Genomic DNA, 19,594 nt, shown 5'->3' on the forward strand with positions numbered 1-19,594 from the left:
GTGCTTTTGGTCATTTTATTTTTATTACAACTCCATTATTTACAAAACTCCCCATCCAGATATATTCACGTTAACAATTCTGAGATAACTGTTGCATCACAGTTGCACAAAGGCTGATGAGTTGCAAATGTTCATCAGCACCATCTGCTAGGCATTTGTCAACTTCCTACGAGAAAAATTTAAGAAATTAGCATCCTTCAGGTAGTTAAATGTCCCATTGACATGTGCAAAGTACCTACTTACGGCAAGTTTTTCTGTGATAATAGACTTCTGTTTATCAGATAAGTTATTTTCTACAACCACATCATGGAGTTGATTGACGAGCTGAGTTGCTGCATGACCCTCATCTATTAAATCCTATAATAAAAAAAACTTTTGGTATGATGACTTAATATTCCTTTCCCCAAAGTTAGTAAGCTGACTTTACCTTGACCACAGCTTCTAGTTTGTCAAAAGAGCCACTCTGACAGGCAGCAAATACTCCATCAATTTTCTCAGCTGGTATTACCTAGGTAATTGAATGTTCGGTATTAAAGATGTTTCTAGGTGAGACTAGATGTACACTCTGCCAACTGGCCCCCGTGCCCCCAGTCCTTTCTGTTCCACACCTAAGTTCCATACTTTTCTGGGAAGGCTTTGGGAGAACACAAAGGGCCAGAGTAACTCCAGTCACCACTAAGCAACCAAGGTGCTAACAACTGTGCTTTTAAAGCCCTTTAATGGCTTCTTTGTGAACTTCCAAGTTTGGGCACACATGGATTATAGCTTGTTCTGGTCAGTGGATGAAGATTAAGTTTTCCCTTAGTGGCTATAACGATTCCTCAGAACAGTGGCCAAGATCAACCAAAAAGACTGATTTCTTTAAAGGGGAAGTGCCCTTTCTCTCAATCTCTCCATGTAAAGATGCCACTAATGAGATTGGTTTAAAAAGTCCACAATATCCAGAAAATTAAAGAGGATTAGTGGTACCAGTCTTGTCATATGGAAGGCCTACCGTGAAGGTGAAAAACGTCATAGAAACAAAGAGGATTAGTGGTGCCAGTCTTGTCATACGGAAGGCCTACCGTGCAGGTGAAAAATGTCACAGAAACAAAAGTTTTTAAGTAGTAGTGATTCTGAAGTGAGTTTTTACATGGGAGTATCCAAAGACAAGTGGGGTACTCCATTCTCTTTAATAAATGATTACTGTAAGTTGGATATGCCTTTTGTTTATATACAACTGGCAAAATAGTTTTCATGTATAAGAACATCTGCTAAAATGATTTAACTGCCAAAGGCATCTCCTATAAAATCTAAAAACTGAAGGCTGGGCGCGGTGGCCCCCACCTATAATCCCAGCACTTTGGAAGGCTAAGCGGGGGGGCGGATCACCTGAGGTCAGGAGTTCCATACCAGCCTGGTCAACCAACATCGTGAAACCCCGTCTCTACTAAAAATATACAAATTAGCTGGGCATGGTGGCAGGTGCCTGTAATCCCAGCTAATTGGGAGGGTGAGGCGGGAGGTGGAGGTTGCAGTGAGTCGGTATTGCGTCACTGCACTCCAGCCTGGGCGACACAGCAAGACTCTGTCTCAAAAAAAAAAAAACAAAAAAACTAACAACTGAAAGTGTCCTTTTCTTTCCTGAAATGTCTGTTACATGCCTGACAAACTGAAAAGTCAGTGCTATCTCCTCACCTCAAACACTCTGATACTCCCAGGTTATTCCCTTATACTTCCTAGTGCAGTACTTGGCACTTGCTAAACACTCAGTATTTGTTGGATGAAAATTTCCTAAAAGCCACAAAAAAGCCAACTAAAAAGAAATTCAGAATATCCAGTACTCTTACCCCAGCAATGTCTGTAATCACTTTCTCTGTGATCTCCTTTCCACCTGTTAATCGAGTAGCGCTTTGAAGAAATGTAATGGCTTTTCTTAAGTCTCCTTCTGACACTTTAACAAGATAAGCTATTCCCTGAAGAGAAAAGAGTTGTTTTTAACCTATGATGGCCAATTAAGGATTTATAACTTTAATTTTAAAATGTTTAATAAAAGTGAAAAACCCTATGTTTTAGTCTAGAGTTAATGAGAAAAAACATTTCTGTTTTGGGAGAAAATATGATCAGTCTAGGGGCCAGGTACAATGGAAGGATAGAGATCTCTTGCTTCTGAAATAAATTTGCAGAGATGAAAAAATGTTCCATATTTATCCCATTTTCTTGCTCACATAAAGCAAATTCAAATTATGGTTAAATTCTGTTATAATGAATAAGGGCCTTATGTTTCTATCAATTTTAGGGAAGTACTGAAGTATTAGCTAGAAGACTAAAATCTTGTCATCATGCAGAGATTTATGTTGCAGAATTTGCATTATATGTATGAAATCCACCTCAGTTTCGGGTCTCTGATATATTAAAAGATAATTAAGTCAAAAAGTAATAGAAAAGCTAAACCTTGTAATTCCTACACATTTCAATTGTTGCCCCTTTAGCTTAAGTTTGTCTGAAGAACTGGCATCAGGATTGAGGCAACACACATTTAAATCTTTCAGGGCCTCTTTATATGCATTCATCAAAGGAATTAGTAACTCTAATAATTGTAATAATTAGTAATTACCTCATCACTAATTTTGACATTTTCCTTCTTGGCAATGTCTAGTAATCGCTGCTGTTGAATTTTATCTGACAGAGGCTTGAAGCGGAATTTTGAACATCTAGAGGTCAGGGGTTCAATTATTCTGTGGAAGATGAGAAAAACCAAGTTGGTGTCTAAAGAAAGAATTTCCCCAAAAGAACTCATTTTTATCAAGAACAAATCAAGATTTGATGGAGGAAAAATTAATGTAGCCTTGAAAATTCTAAATTTCCTTTCCCTAATTGGGTTATGAAAATAAGGCTGCCTAGCATCTGTCTTCAGGGCAATATACATACCGACTGACATAGTTACAGATAAGACAGAATCGGGTGGTTTTCGACTCCTTCTCCATGGTACGTCTTAAAGCTGCCTGAGCAGCTGAGGTCATAGAATCTGCTTCATCCAGAATCACAATCTTAAAAGGCGGACACGGCTTCCCACTGATTCAGAGAAACACGTAAGAGTTGAACATTAATATGTATATTGGTTTTAACAGCTTTGTTGAAATATACACATACCATACAATTCACCCATTTAAAATGTACAATTCAGTGTTTTTCTGTATGTTCACAAAGTTGTGCAACCATTACCACAATCTAATTTTAGAACATTTTTATCACTCCTAAAAGAAACTTTGTACCTATTAGGAGTCACTCTTCTTCCCCCAGTCATTCCCAGCTCTAGGCAATCATTAGTCTACTTTCATCTCTATAGATTTGCCTATTCTGGACATGATATGAATGGAACATATAATATGCAGTCTTTTGTGGCTGACTTCTTCCACTTAACATATTTTAAAGGTTCATCCATATTGTAGCATGTGTTTGCGTCATTCCTATGTATTGTCAAATACTATGGCAAATAGATACACCACATTTATTCATCCATTAATCGGTTGGACATTTGGGCTGTTTCCATGTTTTGGCTATTAAGAATAATGCTGCTGTGAACATTTGTGTACATGTTTTTGAGCAGACATGTCTTCCAAGAGGCTGTACCATTTTACATTCCAACCAGCAATGTATGAGGTTTACCATTTCTCCACATCCTTGTCAATGCTAGTTATTTTCTGTATTTTTTATCATAGCCATCCTAGTGGGAGTTACGTGGTATTTCAATGTGGCTTTTTCATTTCCCAAATGGATAATGATGTTGATGAGCATCTTTTAATGTGCTTATTACACATGCACAAAATGTCTATGCAGATCCTTTGCCTTTTTTTTTTTTTTTTTTTTTTTGAGATAGAGTCTTGCTCTGTCGCCCAGGCTGGAGTGCAGTGGTGTGATCTTGGCTCACTGCAAGCTCTGCCTCCTGGGTTCACGCCATACTCCTGCCTCAGCCTCCCGAGTAGCTGGGACTACAGGCGCCCGCCACCACACCCAGCTAATTTTTTGTATTTTTAGTAGAGATGGGGTTTCACCATGTTCGCCAGGATGGTCTCGATCTCCTGACCTTGTGATCCACCTGCCTCGGCCTCCCAAAGTGCTGGGATTACAGGTGTGAACCACTGCGCCCGGCCTTTGCCCATTTTTTAATTGGGTTATTTGTTTTTATTACTGAGTTTTTAAAGTTCTTCATATGTTCTAGATATAAGTACCTTTTTAGGTATATGATTTGTAAATATTTTCTCCCACGTTGTGGGTTATTACCTTCTGTACATTGATTTTTGGTAATCTGCCATTAAAGTTTTTCTCCCACCAAAAGTGGCATTAACATACTTGTATGAAAATTATACCAAGAAAACAGATTTCAAGTATTAATGGTAGAAGGGATCTCAGAGTCTTTTAGTCCACCTCCCAGTCTTCATTTCACATAAAAACACATTAGGTGCTATAGCGGTTGTGACTGACCGCACCATCAATTTAAGGTGCATATCAAAAATTAGTCATTCACTTTCACAAATTTTGAAATGTGCTCATGTAAAATTTACATATATGTCTAGGTACCACCAATGTAATCCTGGACCTTTGCCACCTAAGGAGCATAAGTAGTTGATTAAATCCCTGTTTACCTCAGGCAGGATAGTCTTCTAACATGAAAAGGAAGTTGACAATTTGGCAGAAATACACTTGATCTTAGCCAAAAGGCTGAGGAGCGACGGCAGAAATACATATTTAAAATAATACATGCTATGGAGGAGGGAGGGCAAATTTACTTACTCTGAGCGACTTCCTGACACAGTTAATTGAGCAAAATTTTTCACTTTCTCTCGAACTACTTGTATTCCACGTTCATCAGATGCATTTAACTCAAGAACTCTTAATCGGAAAAGTTCAGGCCTATCTCAAAATGAAACAAATATGAAACACAGAGCACAAGTAGGCTTAAATCACATTTTAACATTTGCACACTTTGCAGACGTTTAAAATCCACCTAGTAAACAATATGGATAGAAGGCACACAATCACTTTTGCATTCTCGCTTCGGCAGAGTGCTGCAGTTAACATTTTGGCTTTTTTCCATGCATTTAAAAAAATGTAGACATTACATAACATATACAATTTCTTTTCTTTTTATTTTTTTGGAGACAAGGTCTTGCCCTGTCACCTAGGCTGGAGAACAGTGGCATGATGATGGCTCACTGCAGCCTTGAACTCCTGGGCTCAAATGATCCTCCCACCTTAGCTTCCCAACTAGCTGGGACTACAGGCACATGCCATCACACCTGGCTAATTTTGTTTACTTTTTGTAGAGGCAGGGACTCATTATGTGGCCAGGCTGGTCTCAGGTGATCCTTCCACCTGGGCCTCCCAAAATGTTGGGATTACAGGTGTGAGGCACCACACCTGGCCCCATATATAAAATTTTAAATCGATTTTCCACTTTGCATTTATAATAAGTATCTTGGCATATTATCAAAACCACTGTAAATAACATTTTAATAGTCATATGATATTCCATCCTATGACTGTACCATCATTTACTTCACATTCTTCTATTGTTAGACATCTAGATAGTTTTAAATACTGTAATTTTAAATAATGTTACAATATAGCACATTTTAAATTATTTCCGGCCAGATGTGGTGGCTCATGCCTGTAATCCCAGCACTTTGGGAGGCCGAGGCGGGTGGATCACGAGGTCAGGAGTTCGAGACCAGCCTGACCAATGTGGTGAAACCCTGTCTCTACTAAAAATACAAAAATTAGCTGGGCGTGGTGACAGGCACCTGTAGTGCCAGCTACTCAGGAGGCTGAGGCAGGAGAATTGCTTGAACCCGGGATGTGGAGGTTGCAGTGAGCCGAGATCGCACCACTGCACTCCAGCCTGGGCAACAGAGCGAGACACTGTCTCAAAAATAAATAAATAAACAAATAAATAAATAAATTCCATAGGGTAGTTTGCTATAAGGAAACCTACTGGATTAAGGAAAATTAATGGATTAAAACATGAGCAGGTTTTTAAAGTGAGTTTTAATAAAAATTACTAAAAGTAATATATGCTTACTGTAGAGAAATTTGAGAAATCAAAAGAAAAAAGTGGGCACACTGTCAAAGTACTGTTTTTGAAACTTCCCTCTAGTCTTTTACACACACAGACACACACACACACACACATTTAAATAAAAAACAAGAGTTGTGATTTAGTTTCATCTCTATTTTTCCTAATCAGCATGGTATCCTAAGCATGTTTATGGACATAAACATTTACATGCATCTATTTTCTATTTTAAAGCCACAATATTAAATATGAAATTCATTGTTAAAGTAAGTTCTTTAAAGACAAACATTATTTCATAAAGGATATAGAAAAAGTTGTATAATCTGGACTGACCTACTCTAAGTAATAATAAACAACTGTTAAGGCTGATTCAGATTGGTTCTATCTGATTGAGTTGTGGAATAATCAAAAAAGTTCTTCTATAATTTTACTGAGAATAAAAAATTGCTGTCAAATAAAATATTAGGCACATAGCAGCTTCTCCCTTTGTCTTTTACATTTTGACATAACTAATAATCCTTACACATTTGGTGATTTCAGTGGCATCTTTTTTTTTTTGAGACAGAGTCTCGCTCTGTCACCCAGGCTGGAGTGCAGTGGCGTGATCTTGGCTCACTGCAACCTCCGCCTCCCGGGTTCAAGTGATTCTCCTGCCTCAGCCTGCCGAGTAGCTGGGACTACAGGTGCATGCCACCATGCCTGGCAAATTTTTGTATTTTTAGTAGAGATGGGGTTTCACCGTGTTGGCCAGGCTGGTTTCGAACTCCTCACCCCAGGTGATCCACCTGCCTCGGCCTCCCAAAGTGCTGGGATTACAGATGTGAGCCACCGCACCCAGCCTATTTTCATATGTAGGATTTCAGATATTTCTATCAGTTGTATGTCTGATATTAATTCTGGATAAACTCAAAACAGCCTTTGTTATGTTGGTGCATGTTTCATGTATATCAGACCCAGCCCACTACACATCTTTTAACTCTAGGTAAAGGGCTCCTCTAGAATGGCTGGTTAAGCCAAGATGGTCAATCTAGGAAGAGGAACATAAGAAGGTGACTCACAGGAAGATTTTCTGGTGTACCTGGAATCACACTACATCAACCACCACTTGTGGTCAGGAGACCTGAGGCAAGGAGCTGGACTGGCCACTCCAGAGTCAGAGCCTAGAAAGTCCAGAGCAGGACTCAAGAATGGATGGTGCAAATAGTACCATCAGAAACAGCAGATTCTATCATGTAGCCACACAGATGTGAACACAATCATTAAGAGGGTGATAAAACTATCAGCACAACTGGACATCAAGTTGGGCCCTCTGGACTCCAAAGTTATAACGGAAAATTTAAAGAAAGTGATGGAAAAAATCATAGGCTCCCCACACTTGAACAAGATTCACAATGAAGGTCACAAAAGACGCAGGCAAGCTGATTTCTTCAGGGGAGTGAGGGAGGAACAAAATGGCTCATGGGATTTTTAAAAATCAGAAATAGAAAACTATCCTACAGAAAACGAAACGCAAATTTTTAGAGGAAAAAAAGCAATATCAGAGAATTTTGGTGTCAAATCTTTAAAAAAAGAAAAACAGACTGATTTCAACGTACCCAAAGAGTTCTCTAGCTGCTGCCAAAATAGTGGATGTTTTTCCAGTTCCAGGTGGTCCGTAAAACAAGAGATTAGGAAGCTGTAGAAATTAAATTTTATTTTTAATAAATGGTATTCTGGCACAAATAGATGAAAAGGAAGATCGAAAAAAATGTCTGTGGAATAGTGCAATGACTTCTCTAATAGGGCACGTAATTTCTAAGTGTAAAGTTTTCTTAATATAACTGATATCATAGTACTAACAGATTTAAATCCTGCTTTTTCATATACTACCACTTTTTTCCCCAAGTGTCTTTTTAATCTCTTAAGCTGAACCAATATTTATGCTTGCTCTATAGCTAATCCACTTAGGTGAAATTTTCAAAGCTGGAATGAGAAACCTTTTATTTCTAAAGGGAATCTCAGTTTCCTATCCCACCTCTATGCTCAAGATTAGGTAAGATTTTATATTACACAAAATGTCAGCTGCTTCAAAGGGGAAGGAGACCAAAAGAGTAATGGGATTTGGCCAAAACTGAGGAAAAAGGACTAAAAAAGACATAATTAGGGCTTTGGATGAGCAGAAGTACCAAGAACAGAAATATTAACAAAAAATCCAAAACTAGATATATATTAAGTACTAGGCACTGTTCCACATCATGATTATGCACTCTGTAAGGATGCTTGCATGTATCAGGGAGAATTCGTTAGAAAAGGAAAGGATAAGATTAAATCACTAGCTACCTTCTTTTATACCTTGTATCTAGCTAGTTTGGCTCCTATCAAGCAGTCGACTGATCCGTGGTGAAAATTAATAAGTCAACTAAATTCTAATGAGCTCTGTTATGATACTGTGCAATCTTCAGTATGTCCTGTCACATAAGGAAATCAGTGTACACAGGAAACTAGGCATTAGAGTTTGTTTCCACTCTTGCCTAACCCTCCCTCTTCCTGTCCATTCATTCTTCACCTAAATCAGATACCACTCTGCTTGCTACTTAAAACTATTCCACTTAGAAAAACAAAAACAAACCAAAAAACCCTCAGCTTTTTACCACGGCCTAAAGGACTTCCATGATCTGCCTACCACCTCCTTCACCTTCCAGGCTCTAGCTTACAATGGCCTCTAACAGCTTGGCACTTTCTGGCCCAAACATATGTTGCTCCCATGACCTGGAGTCTGATCCTCTTCTTTCTGCCTGGCCAACTCCTAATGCATTACAAATCAGAAACCATTCAGTCTAAAGTAGGTCTCCTCTCCTATTCTCTCATTAGTGTTTGTTGCATTTTGCATTGGTTTATTGTTATTTAACTGTGGGGCTTAATTGTAAAATGCCTGTCTACTTCATTAAAAAACCAAGAACCTTATTTGTTCTATTCACATCTGTATTCTAGCATCTACTACAGTAGTCAATGTTGGCCAAATGAATGAATAAACCAATACATAGACAAATATGTTAATTAGAAGACTATTACTGTTACATTCATAACATATAGCTTACAGAACAAACTAGAGATTCATAACTTAAAAACCTCCCAGGCTTCTTAGTAATTAAGGTCTACAACTATTATTTTGATCTGTGCATCCCTTAACAATGTAACGATTCATCCAGGTTAACTATCAAATACAATAATTTAAATTCTTTGAAACAGGGTAAAATTATTAAACCTTAATTATACACTAGTCTAATATATGTAGTACATACAAGAACTGTATGTGGAATACCAGTTCTTAAAATCAATTTCTGAAAAAATTATCTTCTTATAATTCTTTACAACCTTTCAAAATAAATTGAATGAATTGTTTTCCTTTACTCTTTTGAATTAAAAAAACTATTTCACCTCTTTACAAAACTTAGCCTGAAAAGATGCACAAAATATTAAACTGAAGTTCTTACTTCAGCCTCATAAATTACGTGGCATAAAGTCAAGAACTAGATCTTAGGCTGGGCATGATGGCTCATGCCTGTAATCCCAGCATTTTAGGTGGCCAAAGCGGGCAGGTCACTTGACATGGCTAAACACCATCTCTACTAAAAATACAAAAATGAGCTGTGTGTGGTGGTGCATGCCTGTAGTCCCAGCTACTTGGGAGGCTGAGGTAGGAGGATCACTTGAGCCTGGGAGGCGGAGGTTGCAGTGAGCTGGTATCACGCCACTGCACTCCAGCCTGCGTGACAGAGCAAGACTCTGTCTCAATTACAAAAAAAACAAAAAAACAAAAGAACTGGATCTTAATCTCACTACATTTGCTGAAGATACTAGTAATTAAATTAGATATTGTCCTGCAATCTGTGTAATTACTATGCAACTGCAATTAAAATGGTATATACTGTTACCAAGATATGCAAGCAGAATATACCAAAAAATAAAATGCTATACTATTATAAAATTAAAAGGTATAAGAGTATTTGTGTTATTTATTTTTTATTACTTATTTATTTATTTATTTTTGAGACCAGAGTCTCACTCTGTCACCCAGGCTGGAGTACAGTGGCACAATCTTGGCTCACTGCAACCCCTCCGCCTCCCAGGTTCAAATGATTCTCCCACTTTAGCCTCCTGAGTAGCTGGGACTACAGGTGTGTGCCACCACGCCTGGCTACTTTTTCTAATTTTTGGTAGAGATGGGGTTTCACCATGTTGGCCAGGCTGGTCTTGAACTCCTGACCTCAAGTGATCTTCCCATCTCAGCCTCCCGAAACGCTAGGATTACAGGCGTGAGCCACTGTGGCCGGCCAAAAAGGTATAAGAGTATACGAGTCAAATCAAAACACATACTGGTAAAGAAAAAGATTCTAAATAGTTTTATAAATTTAACTTCTTTCAAAATGTGTACTGTAGTAATATAATTTCAGCAAGGGAATGATGGCAGCAAAACCCAAAAGAACTTCTAATTAAAAGCAGCCAGATTGAGAGGAAGGAAGCAAATCTTGAAACTAAAGCAAAAACCACATCCCACTTCACCACTTTACTGAGCTGTTAAAGCACTTTGGGCATTCATCATAACACAACTTTAAGTTGCTAATTCTTCACATGGGTTTATCTTATCTCAGAATAATTTACAATGCAAGTTATTCATGGATATTTTATCCCCCATATCACAGCAGAAGAGAGAGCTATAAGCAGAATTCAAAGCTCGATTTTTTTTTTGTATTACAGGTCAATCCAAATCCTAAAGTTAGTAAGCAATTATACTTTAGAGGAATCTCTGGCTCTTCTTTATAGCACATATTACTACCTATAATTATTTATTGGTTTACTTGTTTATTCTATCTTTCCTTACCAATAAAAACCCATGAAAAAAGGGGCATAGTTTGTCTTGTTCTATGTTTTATGTCTTGTTCTATGTCTATGTTTCATAGTTTGTCTTAATTACTATGACTTTTACTTGAATACTAGGTAACACTGCTATGTAAGATTAAATAGGAGATGCTCAATAAATATTTGAACTAATTATCATTGTACAAATAGTTATCAAGGACCTACTGTACACAGAGCAAGATATTTAATGAGGGCTAGAAGTTATAAAGGAAGAAAGAGGGTGAATAAATTAAGTCTTAAATATCCCAATGACATTAAACACCATTTGCAACTCACATCTGCTCCTTCTAAAGATTTTTTCAGCACTGCAACCACTTCTTCCTGGAAAGCAACTTCATCCACACATTTTGGGCGACTTGCGGGGTGGGGAGGAGGAAAGAGGTTATGTAGTATATTATAGTAGCCACAGAAAACTCTCAAGTGTTCCTTCTACTAAAATACCAATGACCATTCTTAAACATCAGCAATGAAATGAGAAACTTTCTCATAATCGGAAATAGGTGGAAACCCCACTTGTTTTTACCGTAACCAAACACATTCTGAAAGAGTGAAATAATGTTTTACTTCCTTTCTGCATTGCTCGAATCTGTTATACCCACAAAAATTAAAGAAAAAGGATTTTATTTTATACGCTACAAACACTAATTAGAAATTAAAGTGGGGGATTAAGACCATCCTGGCTAACACAGTGAAACCCCGTCTCTACTAAAAACACAAAAAATTAGCCAGGCGTGGTGGTGAGCGCCTGTAGTCCCAGCTACTTGGGAGGCTGAGGCAGGAGAACGGCACGAACCTGGGAGGCAGAGCTTGCAGTGAGCTGAGATCGCATCACTGCACTCCAGCCTGGGTGACAGAGGGAGACTCTGTCTCAAAAAAAAAAAAAAGAAATTAAAGTGGGGCTGGGTGCGATGGCTCACACTAATCCCAACACTTAGGGAGGCTGAAGCAGGTGAATCACCTGAGGTCAGGAGTTCAAGACCAGCCTGACCAACATGGAGAAACCCTGTCTCTACTAAAAATATAAAATTAGCCGGGCATGGTGGTGCATGCCTGTAATGCCAGCTACTTGGGAGGCTGAGGAAGGAGAAGCGCTTGAACCCTGGAGGCAGAGGTTGTGGTGAGCCGAGATCGTATCATTGCACTCCAACCTGGGTCACAAGAGCGAAACTTCATCTCAAAAAAAAAAAAAAAAAAAAAAAAATTAAAGTGAACACCTGCTTAGAAAGCATTATTATTGGCCGGATGCGGTAGCTCATGCCTGTAATCCCAGCACTTTGGGAGGCAGATCACCTGAGATCAGGAGTTCGAGACCAGCCTGGTCAACATGGTGAAACCCCGTCTGTATTAAAAATACAAAAAAAATTAGGTGGGCGTGGCGGCACATGCCTGTAGTCTCATTTGAACCCAGGAGGCAGAAGTTGCAGTGAGCCAAGATCGCACCACTGCACTTCAGCCTGGGCAACAGAGCAAGACTCTGTCACAAAAGAAAAAAAAAAAAGCATTGTTCCACTTTGACAAAATAAGATCATGAATCTTAAGATGAAAAGGGAAAACCCTTTAGTAACCTTAGTATAGGTAACTATTTTGGTTAATGTAGTTACATATATACTTAGTATGTGTTAACTGGTTAATGCCAATTTTTTCCATCATCTAACTGCATAAAAAAATGAAGACCTATTCAATTCATTGAGGGCTAACAAAAACAACAAGCTTAACCAATATGAAGTATCATATATAATTTTTATCTTACAACAGTGATTTTTAAGAGAAGCTAGAACAAAGTTACACTTCCAACTCTAAGCTTAGGCTTTGCGCTTAGTTAACTAATCAAAAGTTCTTTGATCCATACTTTTCGATAAATCAGGTTAACACTAGGTAGGAATTATGATTTTTTTTTTAATGTCTTCTCTTGGGAATCCAGTATATGTTATAAAGCAGGGACTCATATTCAAATACCTGCAGAGATTAAGCAGATAACAAGAGTGAGGAAGGCAGAGTGTGATGCAAGATATAGTAGGGACCATGGCAAATTGAGGAACACACGACCTTTCCAAAAGGAGAAGCAGTACACAAGTCCATATAACTCCTGTCATGTGAGAACCTGCCCCCAGTGTTGCCTGATCTCCTGAGAAGCTGAAAATCCAGACCCTCCTCCACATAATTAAAAAAACCTAGATTTTCATGAGGTTTATTGGTGCCAAACAAAACATATAAGGGGCTGGGCGCAGTGACTCACGCCTGTAATCCCAGCACTTTGGGAGGCCAAGGCAGGCAGATCACCTGAGATCAGGAGTTGAAGACCAGCCTGGTCAACACGATGAAACCTTGTCTCTATTAAAAATACAAAAATTAGCTGAATGTGGTGGCGCATGTCTGTAATCCCAGCTACTCGGGAGGCTGAGGCAGGAGAATCACTTGAACCTGGCAGGCAGAGGTTGCAGTGAGCTGACATTGCGCCACTGCACTCCAGCCTGGGTGACAAAGTGAGAATCTGTCCCAAAAAAACAAACAAACAAAAAGGCAAGCAAAAAACAAAAACACAAAAAACATATGAGGGCCTTACTCGGCCTATAAGTAATCTGTAAACATTGGTAATTACCGAGGCTACATTCAACCAATAGTTACAATTACTTGTGGTAATATCACTTAGATGACTGACAATTTTATTTATTTATCTGAGACAGAGTCTCGTTCTGTCACCCAGGCTGGAATGCAGTGGTGTGATCTCAGCTCACTGCAATTTCTGCCTCCCAGGTTCAAGTGATTCTCGTGCCTCAGCCTCCCAAGTAGCTGGGATTACAGGTGCCCGCCAACACGCCTGGCTAATTTTTTTTTTTTTTTTTTTTTTTTTTTTTCAGTAAAGAGGGGGTTTCGACATGTTGGCCAGGCTGGTCTGGAACTCCTGGCCTCAAGTGATCCTCCCACCTTGGCCTCCCAAATTGCTGGGATTACATACAGGATTATAGGCATGAGCCACCATACCAGGTGGTGACTGACAATTTAAATGCTAATTCAAGTGTTGTTTGGACAAAAATGTATGAGCTAACCAAAACTGAATTTCCAGGGCTGGGCGCGGTGGCTCATGCATGTAATCCCAGCACTTTGGGAAGCCAAGGCAGGTGGATCACTTGAGGTCAGGAGTTTGAGATCGGCCTGACCAACATGGTGAAACCCCGTCTCTACTAAAAATACAAAAAATTAGCCAGGTGTGGTGGTGGGCACCTGTAATCCCTACTATTTGGGAGGCTGAGGCAGGATAATCACCTGAACCCAGGAGGTGGAGGTTGCAGTGAGTCGAGACCATGCCACTGCACGCCAGCCTGGGCAACAGAGTGAGACTCTGTCTCAAAAATAGTAATAATAATAATAATAATTTCCACCTATTGTAATGAGAAGAAGGGGGAACAGATTACATATTTGGATTTAAGTAGAACTCCTGACCTAGTATTTATGGCCAGTTTACAGAAACTTTTGTTTTCTTCACTTCTGTATCCCAGCCCCTAAAATGGAAGCCTCTGCTTGTAGAGATCTCAGTTTATCTACAAAATAAGGGAGTTAAACTAGATTATTCTCAGGTAACTTTAGTTCCAGGGTTCTATGACTTATATAAGTGGGTGATTTTTTTTCAAAGACAACTTCTAAACAGAACAAAGCATTCCTCCATAAGTTAAAAAAAAAAAAAGTGATCAGTACTGGTTAGAGAGATAATTTATGAATTATTTTAACAAAGACACAAGTGTTCTTACTATTTTTCCACCCAGGGAACGGGTTTGGCTTTCTTGTTCTCTCCGCTACTTCCCGCAGTGGCAGCTACTCCTCGATCCTTGGTCAGCGGGGGTTTAGTACTGATGGATGTACCTTTAAGAAATGCTTGCATGGTACTTCACCCTGGTCAGGTGCAAGACAGAAAAAAAAAAGCTTTTATTGAAACTTTTATTGCGAATCAGCACCATAGGAAAGCAGGGGTGGTGGTGGGGAACCATTATGAGAAAGTACAGCCCGAAAATACACTTAGCCTTGTGCAAAGATGTTACATAATAAAGGACATGACCCCATGACCTAGGACACTCTGAATGCACTGTACTGAGGGCTACAAGAACAGAAAAGTGGTCAAAGTCCTTAACGAACTTAGAATCTATTTCTAGTGCAGGAGTTATAGAACAAAGATCATATGTCACAAAAATGTTTAATGAGTTCCAAATGCATTGATAAATATGATGTTGCTAATGACCAAACCACATGGGCCTCCATGGTTTCTTTCACAGTCATGGGCCTAGCTCTAGCTCAGACCCTGAAATGGACTCTTCGGCAATTAAAGGTGCTCTGCTTGCACCACAAATGAGAACCTTCACTCCTTTCCTTGGGTCAGAACTCAAAGACCTTTTTTTGTTGTTGTTGTTTTTGAGACAGGGTCTCACTCTTTTGCCTAGGATGGAGTGCAGTGGCGCAATCATGGTTCACTGCAGCCTTGACATCCCAGGCTCCTGTCATCTTCCCACTTCAGCCTCCCCAGTAGCTAGGACTACAGGTGCGTGCCACCACCCCCGGCTAATTTTTTTAATTTTTGGTAGAGACAGGGTTTCACCATGTTGCCCAGGCTGGTCTGGAACTCCTGGGCTCAAGTAATCCTCCTGCCCTGGCCTCCCAAAGTGCTGGGATTACAGGTGTGAGCCATCGCGCCTGGCCAGGGACCTATTTTAATGGCAGAGTCAATGCTTACCTACCTTCAGAGACTTTCTGTGGGGAAGGGAAGGTGGGGGACTCTGTTGTTAAAATAGAAACAGCTGTTTTTCTCATAACACACTCACTTGAAGAAATCAAAACAATGCATAAAAGCATGAGAGATTTAAAAAAGTAATACAAAATCCCACCCAGAAGGTAACTATTTCTAACATGCAGGTAAACATTCTTCCAGGCTGTTTTCAGGGATAAAAAGCATCATTAGCTCGCCTGAAAAGTCCCCGGTTAATTCTATTTTTTTCACTGCTACATGCCCTGGTGCCTAGAACAGTGCCTGGTACATGGTAGATGCTCCGTAATATTTGGTGAATGAATTACCATCTATGATACCCGGTTTCCTTTTCTGTTAAAGGAGCTAAGGCCTATTCCACAGGACAACTGAGTTAAATAAAAGAATGTATGCAAATACATAGTTCCTTGCTTGGCATATGGGGATATGCTCAATAAAATAAATTTTTAATATCTGTTAGCAGCCAAGGTTTTTATAACGTTACTGGATTAGTCCATCCCTGCCTCGGGCTGTTAAACATTAATACAGCCCAAAGCCGGGGTCTGCAAGATGCTGTCCGGAACCACCATTTCACCAAAGGGCGCGGCCAGGGCATGAAAGGGCCACTAGGCTGGGGCCCCGAAGGAGGTGGAAGACCTCACAAGGGCATCAAGGGCAGGAGTGGGGAAGGCGAAGCGGGCTTGCAGTTCCTCCAGCAGGTTACCAGTTAGCCTGGCTTCTCGTGCAGGTCACCGCCGCCGGCTCGTTCCTCAGGTTTCCTCGATACAAAAAGGACGAGATGGTCTCGAAGTCTTAGCTCCGTCACCTAATCTGAGAATAACGGGCCCAGGAGACTTACGATCACTGATGTCCCCACAGTCGCCTCAGTTCCCGCCACGGAACGGCGGGCGAAAAGCAGGGCGGGAATACGCCGGTAGGAATACGCGGGCACGTAACGCGTCACTTCCGGTCCTGGGGCGCGCTGCTTGCGGAGGGAGTTTGCGCGTATACGGTTTTATTTAAGCAGGTGATGAGCCAGCCGGACTTTCAGGCAGAACTGGACTGGAACAGGCATGGTCTAGGAGGTGTCCCTGTCCCGGTGCATTGCTCCCACTTCAGACGTGAGCGCGACCCTCCCGGAAGGAGTAGAGGTCGCGCGGGCACGGCGCTGGGGCCGCTTACCTGGCAGGCTCAGCAATGAGGGCGGGGCGGCGGCGCGCGGGCCTCTGGAACCCTGCCGGTCCACCGAAGGTCCCGAGCCCGCTATCTTCGTAGGTGCGGGCCTCCGGAGGTGCAGGTCCCTGTCCTCCTTGTCCTGCTTCGTCGCAGAGCAGAACGCATGTGCTTTAAGGGCAGAGACATCTGAAGATGCCTTGCCTTGCCCTTTTGAGGACACGTGGCTTTTACTTCTAATAGTGTCTGCGTGTTGTGGAGAGAGAAGACCATGCAGCTGTGGACATCTATTATAATTCCTGAGCCCCACTTAGAAATCTGGAAGTGAAGGCGTTCAATAAAAGTTAAAGGACTGATAATCATGTTTAGCCCCACCAAGGTTCATGCACAGTGGGTTCTAGGCTGGTGTCTGAGCCCACTGCTTTTATCTCTTCCAAGTACTTGGTTTAGCTCTGAAATGCTCCTTAATCCTATTGAAACCTGACCCTTCTCAAAGGCCACCTTCTCTACTGGTCTTTACTAATTACTAACCCATAGGGTTGTTCCGGGTCTTTTCAAATGACTGTTTTGTTTGGCACAAACTCAGCATGATATCCATTGTTAACTTTGTACGTTTTTTTCATTTATCTTGCAACAAATGCTTACGGAATGTCCACGCACTGTGCTAGATGCCTGCAGATACAGCAGGGAAAACGCTCGAAGATGCCCTCAAGTAGCTTTACAGACTAGGAGAGTGACAGACAATGTGATGTGTGGTTATGCAGAGGAAGTAGGGGGCTGTGAGAACTTACATCCCAGGCCTAACCTAATCAAGGGTTTAACCAAAGTAAGGATGCTTATGCTACTTTGTAATTTCCACAGGGTCTGATACAATCTCTGGACAGTATAAAAAACACACAGGTTATCTATCTGGTCACCGGTTTACATTACCATAACTTATCAAACTGTATACTTAATGCTTGTATATTTTATTGTATGTAAATTATACCACAATACAGTTGATAAAACAAGATCTATGAAAATAGATGGTATCCATTTGCTACCTGAAGGAACAGCACAACCACAGAGAGGGGGATGTTATGATCTCATTTAACAGACAAGTTGGGCTGGGCACGGTGGCTCATGCCTGTAATCACAGCACTTTGGGAGGCTGAGGTGGGCGGATCACCTGAGGTCAGGAGTTCAAGACCAGCCTGGCCAACATGGTTAAACTCCATCTCTACAAAAATACAAAAATTAGCCAGGTATGATGGCGAGTGCCTGTAATCCCAGCTACATGGGAGGCTGAGGCAGGAGAATCGCTTGAACATGGTAGGTGGAGGTTGCAGTGAGCTGAGATCGTGCCATTGCATTCCAGCCTGGTGACAGAGCGAGACTCCATCTCAAAAACAAACAAAAAAAAAACAGACAAGCTGATGGATAAGTGGTCTTTGTCCATTTTGGCTGCTATAGCAAAATACCATAGATTGGGTGGCTTATAAACATAAATTTATTTCTCACAGTTTTAGTGGCTGGGAAGTCCAAGATCAAGGCACCGTAAGATTCAGTGGCTGGTGAGGGTTCACTTCCTCACTGACAGCTGTCTTACTGCTGTAACCTCACTTGGTGGAAAGGGCTAACTAGTTTTCTCCGGCCATCTCCTTTATAAAGGCATTTCTCCCATTCATGAGGGTTCCACTCTATTGACCCAGTCACCCCCCAAAGGCCCCACCTCCTGATACCATCACCTTGGGAGTTATAATTTCAATAACTATAATTTGGGGGTGTGGGGACAAACATTCAGACTACAACAAAGGTTAATAGCAAGTAAGTGGCAAAGCCATAATCCACATCTTGGACTGACTCCAGACTCAAAGCTTGTGATCAGTCACTGGGCAGGTTCAGGGCTGGCATAGAGGTGCCTTAATGTTAAATAGAAAAGAGAGACCTGAGTGGTATCTTGTTTTGGCAATTGGTTTTTAAAAAGTGCCACCTTTCTGCAGGTACATTCAGCCCTTGGTGGGATGAAAGACTTGGTGATAAGAGATTGGGCTGGATTTCTATCTCCACTTGCCCCTCAGCTGACTACTCCGTTATTGTACACAACTATAGGCAGCATCCTAATCCAGGTAGTTGAAGAATTTGTGTGCACACCAAGCATTGTCTCACCAGAATAAGAAATGTCCTTATATAAATACTTATCTTTTTTTGTGTCATACATATGTGGGTGTTCACATGATTAAACCAGTTTAACAAGTTTATAACAGCTTTTATTATTTATTGTAATGGGCATTCATTCAGTTACTACTATGATACTATTATGTGGCGATTTGTAAAGTTTTTTTGTTTTATTTTTGTTTTTTTCTTTTTTGAGATGGAGTCTCACTCTGTCACCCGGGCTGGAGTGCAATGGCTCGATCTTGGCTCACTGCAACCTCCGCTTCCCAGGTTCAAGTGATTCTCCTGCCTCAGCCTCCCAAGTAGCTGGGACTACAGGTGTGCACCACTGCACCCAGCTAATTTTTGTATTTTTTTTTTTTTTAGAGATGGGGTTTCACCATGTTTGCCAGGCTGGTCTCGAACTCCTGACCTCGTGATCGCCCACCTCGGCATCCACCCACCTCGGCCTCCCAAAGTGCTGGGATTACAGGTGTGAGCCACCGTGCCTGGACCCTGTGAAGTTTTTTAATCTTAAAAGAGGGCTTTCAAAAGTTGAGTACAGCTTTATTTAGTGCGTTGCCCTTTGAAACAGATGATAC

General features: G+C 40.8%; 1 protein-coding gene across 4 annotated transcripts; it reads right to left on the reverse strand.

The window, feature by feature from the left end:
* Position 1: 1 nt before the first annotated feature.
* On the reverse strand, positions 2-16,888 carry RFC4 (replication factor C subunit 4). Of its 4 annotated transcripts, none has more exons than XM_003310161.6 (11): positions 16,543-16,888; positions 14,701-14,842; positions 11,231-11,309; positions 7,651-7,730; positions 4,774-4,893; positions 2,911-3,054; positions 2,597-2,717; positions 1,830-1,955; positions 428-508; positions 244-357; positions 2-166 (listed from the first exon to the last, which is right to left on the reverse strand). In XM_003310161.6, the coding sequence occupies exons 2-11, from the start codon at positions 14,829-14,831 to the stop codon at positions 71-73; spliced, it is 1,092 nt and encodes a 363-aa protein (XP_003310209.4). In that variant the 5' UTR covers positions 14,832-14,842; positions 16,543-16,888; the 3' UTR covers positions 2-70. The 4 variants fall into 4 exon arrangements, with proteins under 4 accessions (XP_003310209.4, XP_003310208.4, XP_054537284.1 ...); XM_003310160.6 differs by having other exon boundaries at positions 16,408-16,798; XM_054681309.2 differs by lacking the exon at positions 428-508 and having other exon boundaries at positions 16,543-16,800.
* Positions 16,889-19,594: the final 2,706 nt, after the last annotated feature.

This window comes from Pan troglodytes, chromosome 2 (assembly GCF_028858775.2).
Source record: "Pan troglodytes isolate AG18354 chromosome 2, NHGRI_mPanTro3-v2.0_pri, whole genome shotgun sequence".
Taxonomy (NCBI): domain Eukaryota; kingdom Metazoa; phylum Chordata; class Mammalia; order Primates; family Hominidae; genus Pan; species Pan troglodytes.

Excerpts from the sequence above, each read along its gene's own strand:
- RFC4 (XM_003310161.6), bottom strand. The coding sequence starts at position 14,831 with ATGCAAGCATTTCTTAAAGGTACATCCATCAGTACTAAACCCCCGCTG. Across the intron at positions 2,718-2,910 it reads ATCTGTAACTATGTCAGTCG|AATAATTGAACCCCTGACCT; the intron begins GTATGTATATTG and ends CATCTTCCACAG. Across the intron at positions 509-1,829 it reads TGATTACAGACATTGCTGGG|GTAATACCAGCTGAGAAAAT; the intron begins GTAAGAGTACTG and ends TCAATTACCTAG.